Raw genomic sequence first — 8,420 nt, 5'->3', positions numbered from 1 at the left:
GGAGCTCATCATGTCAATGCCACCACCACCATAAGGGTCTATGTAATGGGCTTCATATTAGCTGGGTTTTTGCATTATCATACATTTCTGGACTACAGAACCTGTCTGGAGCAAATCAGAAGATCAATAATTCAAAAGATTTTAAAGCATCTCAAACTGATGTCAATTCGATATCATCAGCACAAGCCTAAGGTCCATCAACAAAGACCCTGAGGATGCCTCTACATTGGCAGACGATGCCCTTTAATTGTCAGTATCCATTAATCTAGTAACAGGTAAAAACATCAGAATTAATAGGAGTTTCAAAATAATATTTCAATAAAAGTAAAAGAAAAAGACCCATTTTTTTATTAAAGAAATTTTATTTGTTTGCCTGGAGTTACAGTTTAAAGTATTTCCTTGCCCTTAGTAAGATTAAATATAAAAAATAATAAATATTCTATGTTTCTATTGCACATATTAAATATGTTTCTCCCTAGTAGTTAAGTTTACATGTAATTTACATACAATCAATATATACATTACCAAACTGTGTTTTAAAAGAACTGTCTGTAGTCCCATACATAAAATGCAGATTTAGGCTAGGTACATACGTGCAATTGTTCTCGTCCGATAATTGGCTCAGGGCCGATATCGAACGATAATCTTACGTGTGTACAGCACTCCCCGTCCATCATCCGAATGACTGCCCTGGCGGATCCACGGACGATGGACGACAAATGATCCTAATGGAAGTGAATGGAGAGAGAGCACAGCGGGGTGCCGCTCCCTCATTTTTCCCCTTCCCTCTCCATCGAGCAGAATGGCTCTGTATGAACAGCACTCGTTCATGCATTGTGCAGTCGTTAGTCGTGGAAAGGATCGTGAAAGATCCTTTCCAACGACAATTATTGGACGTGTGTAAATATAGCCTTAGGCCACTGTTTTATCTTTACAAGTCTAGATATGAGTGGCTGATGCAAGCAGTCGACAGACAATTCTTAGAAAAGAATCTTTGATGGAAGGGGGTCTGAGAATGAAACTCCATGGTATACATGAGCCTCATTAATTGCCCACAGCAGCCAATCAAATTTCACTGCCAGAATTTATATTCAAATGTCAATGGGAACTGGAGCGTCTATAGATGAATGATGGGTCCAGTACAACTGGTGCTCACTTGTTACACACCAACTTTCTAACTGGCAAATTGGGGCCCTTGCCAAAGTTCCCATATAAGACTATAGGGCTGCAAAACTGAAGCAAGCATTGTCAGTGTTGCCAAATGCACCTATCATTAAATTCTGTATCATCTCAGAAGGATCTCAAACTGATGGTAAACTAGTTTCACAAAGCAAAACCATCTTCACAGGGCCTTAATCATATTCAGATTTTATACATCTATTGAAGGCAAAGTTAAGATATCCCCATAAAATCTGCCTGCAGATTACAAAGCCAGATGAGGGTGTATATATTATTATTGAATTTTCCAAAACACAGAGAAAACTAATCAATTTTGGAGTTCTGCTAAAGTTTGGAGCTCAATGAAGAAGTGACATCATTGTCAAGACGGAGGAGTGGAAACACACAAATCTCACCATTGGAATCTTCCGGAGATGTGAAAAGCTTGCACATGAGTCAATTCTAAATGAAGAGCAGTTTTGATGCATTTGGACAGCCCCAGTGTTTTCTGTATTAATATTCAGCTTCATACACCAGGAATTTCACAAGTTACCAGCAAATCATGAAGCTGCATCCTCAAGAATGCTAAATCACGACATAAACTGACCTCTTCCTTTATCTTACGTTGACAAGTACCTTTTAACGATACATTTTATGGTCCCTGACATCTCCAATGATGTCGTAGTGGTTTAAAGTGGTTAAAAAGTCTCAGGTTTCTCTGAAATCATTACATTCGAATGTCTGTGTGTTGTTCTATCCAGTCTATGTATTGCGTCACTTTGGTGTAAACGCCAGGCTTTCCCTTACGTCCGCATCCTTCACCCCAGCTAACAATGCCAAAGAGATGCATGCGGTCATTGACGAGACAGACCAGGGGTCCTCCAGAATCACCCTGCAGCAAAGAAGATGAAGTATGTGAGAAGCTTGTATGACACTGAGAACCAATAGTTATTCCCATACCAGCCAACTAGAATATACATGAGAACATTCCCTATTTTTTTCTATATCTCTTTGGCATGGGTGGCAGATCTTCTGCTTTAGAATCCCAGGAATACCCACCAGCTTTGACCAGCTTTGACTAATACAAAGGGGTTTCTCACTTTTTCAACACAGGCGGTCTAACCATTCTAGCTTTCCTTATCTCAGCTTTAGTTTTAAGTCAACTTCATGGTCCAAGATATGGAAAAACCTGGATTTAATTTTTTCGGTGGAGCCAATAAGCAAGAGTTCTCCACTTGGATGGGGGAACATAGGACAGAGTTGGGTGTAAAAGCAGGATTAGTATACAGTTACCTGGCAAGCATCATCCTGGTTCCTTGTGTCACCAGCACAAAGCATGTTGGGTGTCACTGTTCGGTCAGCAAGTTGCTTGGGGGTACACAAACTATCAGGGTATAACCTGACATGTCCTTCTTTCAGCTGATCAGAGAAGAATGCAGAAACTATAATAAAAGAGAAAATGGATGGTTAAATCTAGACCTTAGATTCATGACTTCTGTTATGCTGCATTGCCCATATTTTCCTTCATATACAGTTTCCAAAGAGCAGTAGGCAAGGCTTAACCCATCAAGGTTCCATGGACAGCCTGGACCTAGGACCTAATAAGCTAGAATATAGCAATATGGGAACTTTTGAAATATTATTATACATTTCAGGTTCCCTTTAGGTGACTATGGAAAATACATTTTCCGAGCAATAAACAAAAAAAAAAAAAAATCACACTGATCAAAAATGTATTGGTCCTATTTATATAGCTCCTATGACAAACGTATTTAGTTCCTTACATTCTTGCTGTCTTCCGTATCCAGAGATCTCACACTCCGTCCAGTCTGAAAGCTTCTGTCCTCTTTCTGGCATGCAGGCCGGCCTGGCACTATCTGTCTCCATAGCACACGATCCCGATGCAGACTGCAGCTCCAGAAGAGCTGTAATAAATGAAAAATATTAGAGCCAACATAAATGGACAATAAGGATACTAAATATTTGCAGTCGACATACAGGAAAATGCATGTTTGTATCTCTAGAACAAGGCTGACAATAAAACAGAAAGTCTATCAAACAATACATTTACTCTTTCTGGATATCCTCTTCCGTGTGAAAACTTAACACCTTGCCAAGGTTGACAATTTTAATTTAAAGTTTATATACAAACAGCCAGGACAAAGGCAAATATGGACATGTTTTCTTATAGAAAATAAGTAATTTGTGAAAGGATTCTCAGTTGGGCTGGAAACACTATTAAGTCCAACTTTCTGAAGACACATCAAGATGAAGGACCAGTTGCAAATCCCAACATTGGTATCCTCTTTAGTTCCTGGATAGACCGCTATAGAAAGCAGTTGAGGTTTCCCTAATGATAGAATATGATACAGTCTGGTTAGGTATTTCTTAACTATCAGTAGGGTTGATGGTAAGGCTCAGTGAAAAGGGAGAAGCAAGAGATCACCTTTCTAGGGTTGTACCCAACATGGGGCCTTCATTGGTCAATAAGCCTTGTGAAAAGGCACAAGCCTTGTGCCATACAAGCTGCCATGCTGCCACCCATAATCAAATATTTGTAGTTTCTATTACACAGGTAATAGGTAGTAACAGGTAGTAAACTATCAGGCTAAACATTGTCCTGATGACAACATGGATGCCTCCACAGTTATATAGCCTAAGTCGCCAACCAGACCAGAAAATGATGGTGGTCCGTGGCTCTAGTTGGTGCACCCCCCAGCAGGGTCAGAAGAAGGACCCTGCTGGGAGGGCGCACCTGCCAAAGCTGAGGACCATGTCCCCCATATGCATCGTAGGCTCACGGTGTTGGGCAGGTTGTGTCTGTGGACAGAGTAGGCGGCTTCTTGCATAATGACGTCACTCTGGGGGGAAGTTTCTTTCCCTTTGAGAGACACACGGCTGGAGCCCAAAAGGTTGGTGACCACTGGTATTTAAACAAATATTTTGAAAGCCTAGAGAACCAAAACTTGCAAGTTTTCATCTTGTGGAAGATACCGAGTAAGAATGTTAAATGTACTAGAGTAGGTTTTTTAAAAAAGGCACCCACTAGTCAGAGGAAGGTGTAGTCACCAATTCATGGACCACATAATAAGGAATGGCTGCATGCTTCAAAGGCTGATCACATGGGCCTTTGACTTATAAAGGGTTACCTTTGGAGATATTAGTTATCCTAAACATACTCACTCACCAATGTCATTGTCAAAGGTTAACTCATCAAATTCTGGGTGCCTATACATTTTTTTCACATTGAAACTTTGTTCTTGAACTCCAGGCACAGTACGCATTGTCCGGCCCAGCTTGACACGTATTAAGTTGGCAGTCAGTCTGGGAATAAGCAGAGGCTACATTACAAAAGGGCTTTATGATCTTTGGTTTAGCAGCTAATAAATTAACACAAATACTTACTTGGGATCTAGGAAGCAATGAGCAGCTGTCAGCACCCAGCAGCGGTTTATTACGGTCCCCCCACAAAAGAGGTGCTCTGACCCCCTAAAAACTCGGTAGAGACCCGCCATCCATGGGTGAGACGTGATCTGTGCACTTCGACCTCCAGCAATACGGAATCGAGGCTGTAAGGGTGATGGAGGCTTTCGAATTCCACAGGTGGCTAAGGAACAAGATATGGTAATTGAGATCAGGTTGTGCCGACTAAACCTAAATTAGTGCATTGCTTTCCCTTATGTTATATTGGATTACCAATTAACTGATACAAAAAGCCATTGGGCAATGAAAATTTCCAGCAAGTATACATAACTGATGACTAAAAAGTATCTGGACGCCATTTAATAAACCAGCTCTAGGTGTAAATGTTAAACTACAACAACAGAATCTGCATCAGTAAACAATGGCAGTGAGTTATATTGTGGAACATCATCATGGGATGCCATCTTTACCAAAAGTATGTTCTCAACATTTCTGGCCTTGCAGAACTGCCTTTGAAGTTTACGAAGATGATAAACTACCTGACCTGCATTGAGCCCTAACCTTAATCAAAATGAAACCTTGATAGATGTCTTTGAAAGCCACTTGGCATTATTGATTTGGTTTCCCAACATAAAAGTCAACCTTACTAAAGGAATTCTTAACTTTAAAATGTTGGATACCAACGTGTCTTCCAACGTGGATCTGTTATATCTAACCTGTTATTCAGTAGGTTTTTGACATTCTCTTGTTACTTACAGCATTGGGGGACATTACAGAATTCCCAGCCTGCCTGAGTTCCATTCATTACATGACACCAAGGACGCACATCATTATCTGGATTCCTGTTTGATATAAAAGAGATCTTTAATACAGGTAGAACAACAACTATTCTAACATTTATACACAAAATGCACTATTTATAAGAGAGGGAATCAGACATTCCCTCAAACAGTCCCTTATGGGAATCTACCAGCTCCATGTGTTTAAATAGCAGTAATTAATTCCCACGATGGAATGTTTGAGGGAATGTCAGATCCCTGTTTTATAAACAAAGAGAGAAGACATACATCAACATCACTGGTATCATTTGGGTTGAAAGTGTCAAACAATGAATTTCAATGTAATGGATTGCCAAGGGAAATGTAAAAACATAATGCATATAGGCAGCTCCAAGACTGCATTATTTTAGGAGAAACAAGTCATTGGACAAATTTTGCTAACCTCTGTGACCCCTATTGTATACCTATAGAATTGTCAGTCAGTGGTATTAAGATGGACACAATGCGGGGCCCACATGCAAAATAAAAAACTTCCCAAAGCTGTGCTGTCCAATTTAGGATTTCAGGTTGGATTACAAAGAGTCTCAGGCAGACAAGACCTTTTCGTTTACCATGTTGCCAATCAGGGCCCACCCTACAGCATAGAAGACTTACCTGCAGTAGTTATGGCTGCCCAAACCTTGCCTGCGGGATTTGCCACTCCAAGCATTAAAGACCTTGTTCTTCACCAATGGTGAATCCCAGCGCAAACAGCTGGCACCAGACATGGTGACACCCTGAGAGCCTCGATATGTAGTTCCTCGTTCTGAGTAACAGTCAGGGGTAGCTGTTAGGGAAAAATAACATATAGGGCACATTATATTAATTGCATTATATACCAAGAAGTTCATTCCTGGGCATAGTACACCAAGTAGTCCAATCCAGCACATAGTACACCAAGGAGATCAATATAGAACATAGTACACCAAGAAGTCCAATCCAGCACAAAGTACACCAAGGAGTCCAATCCAGCACAAAGTACATCAAAGAGTCAAATCCAACACACAGTACACAAAGGAGCTCAATACGGAACATAGTACAACAAGAAGTCCAATCCAGCACAAAGTACACCATAAATCCATTCCAGAATTTATATCAATAATCTGTTCAACTTGTTTAGTCTTTTATCGGCTAATGTTGGAGTGTTAAGCAAGCATTTCATACTGCAACATATGCTGAACAACCCCTCAATGGGGCAGAAGACTAGGGGGCATGAACAGCAAGGTACATATTGGCAAACTATATAGCTATTTTTAAATAATAAGGCTGAGCAACGTAAAACCTCATTCTAAAGTTGGCATGCAGTGACTTTGGGTTTGGAAGATAAAAAAAAATGTAAGGATTGCCTGGAGACCCTAACACCAAGCAGAACTTTCCAAAATCTGGTTGAACTCTCCTTAAATACATGGCCTTATTATCCCACACAACTCCCAAGCCCCCTATAATTATCTGATCTGTATTTACCCTATCATTAAAACATGCTACCAACAAAACCTTAAACTTATCCATGGCAAGATGGTCAGCCGCTACTATTCTCCCCCCTTTAGCCTGCGTCTGGATGGTCAAATATTGGTGGTTCAATGGATGTGAAGCGTCACCCCTATATTATTATTATGAATAGGGTTCATCAAGTTATAACCCTTTAGGTAACTAGTAAATTCACACATGGAATGCTCCATTAACTATGCTGAAGTATGGAATATTTGGTTGTAAAGTGTAACATAACCTATTACCATTAGCTGGTTCCTCCTCTCTACCAATTTTCCTTCCCATGGTCTCCATGTGTTCCCTCATCCCCAGGAATCTAGGAAATTACCAGTATAATCTATCTACCTTCAATATTCCTTTATTTTACATTAGCACCCTGTACCTGAGTAGTATTCCAAATATTATTTTCTGTGCTTTGTATCCGTTTTATTGCAGTATATACTACCCAGTATAAAGTAGTATTACTCTTAATGTTCTGTTGGTGTATATTACCATTTGTAAGATTTACCAAAGACAAACTTTTAAAATCTAATCTAAATGAGCTCTGCTATAGTCAAAAATGTCTGTACAACTCTTTAAATTTAATATTAGAGGTTAGCAATCTAGGTAATCAGGGTACATACCTTCTTTGCAGGTGGGTACACTGCAATGTTCCCAGGTATACCTTCCACCTTTAAATACATAACACCAGGGAGAGGTGTCACCATCGGGGTTCCTACAAAATAAAACTGTTTTTTTAAAATATATATTTACCCAGCACACACACAAGCAGGTTACAGTATGAGATGTACAATTTGAAATGGGCAAAGAATAAGGCTCCATCATAATATAGAACTCACCAAGCACAGACCTAGGTACATGGATAAATTAATAATCCTGGGGCATTTCTAGGGTCCTAATGAATAGGTTATGGCCCCAAATTTTTTAAATGTCCTTAAAAAAATGCTATATCATATCCTCCTGGATACCTGCAGAAGTTGTGATTTCCCAGTCCCAATAGTAAAGCCTCCCTGTGCTGTGCTGTGAATCTCTTCCCACTGAGTGCTGGAGAGTTCCAGTTCAAACAAACTGCTCCGCTCATTGTACGGCTGTGATTTCCTCTGTACGACTGGCCCGCACCCTCGTAACACTTAGTCTGTTTGTCTGTAGAAAAAGATGAGAAAATAGATCATCAATCCATTGTAATGTACCAGGAGCACTTCATCAGCATATTTCCATCATACAGATTCAGAGTGATCACTATGAGTGTATAGAGATACTCAAATTAGCCAATCAGGGAGCACTAGAGGTTTTGAATGGGGAGACTTTTCCCCATTTAACCTCTAGTGCCGGGGATCGCAAACAGGATTCCAGGTTTGCATAATCCACTGCGATCCCTGGCACCAGAGGTTATTTAACCTCTAGTGCCCCGGGGATCTCAAACAGGAGGATTTCCCGGGAATCCTGTGAGTCCCCTGTGAATCCTCCTGTTATAATTTCCTCAATCTTCTGAACGGTTCGCCGAAATATTGCGGAACCTTCGGAAGTTCGAGG

The 8,420-nt window shown here is 40.3% G+C and overlaps 1 protein-coding gene across 1 annotated transcript; it reads right to left on the bottom strand.

Moving 5' to 3' along the window:
• Positions 1 to 342: 342 nt before the first annotated feature.
• PLAT (plasminogen activator, tissue type) lies at positions 343 to 8,026 on the bottom strand. The gene is made up of 9 exons (XM_072399804.1): positions 7,856 to 8,026; positions 7,511 to 7,602; positions 6,015 to 6,186; positions 5,338 to 5,423; positions 4,564 to 4,765; positions 4,346 to 4,482; positions 2,943 to 3,083; positions 2,452 to 2,600; positions 343 to 2,050 (listed from the first exon to the last, which is right to left on the bottom strand). Exons 1-9 carry the CDS (start codon positions 7,966 to 7,968, stop codon positions 1,886 to 1,888), a joined length of 1,257 nt encoding a protein of 418 aa, XP_072255905.1. The 5' UTR covers positions 7,969 to 8,026; the 3' UTR covers positions 343 to 1,885.
• Between the last annotated feature and the right edge of the window lie 394 nt (positions 8,027 to 8,420).

The sequence above is a fragment of the Pyxicephalus adspersus genome, chromosome 2 (genome assembly GCF_032062135.1).
Source record: "Pyxicephalus adspersus chromosome 2, UCB_Pads_2.0, whole genome shotgun sequence".
Classification (NCBI taxonomy): Eukaryota; Metazoa; Chordata; class Amphibia; order Anura; family Pyxicephalidae; genus Pyxicephalus; species Pyxicephalus adspersus.
The sequence above is the reverse complement of the archived record's forward strand: the minus strand, read 5'-3'. Positions and strand labels throughout refer to the sequence as shown.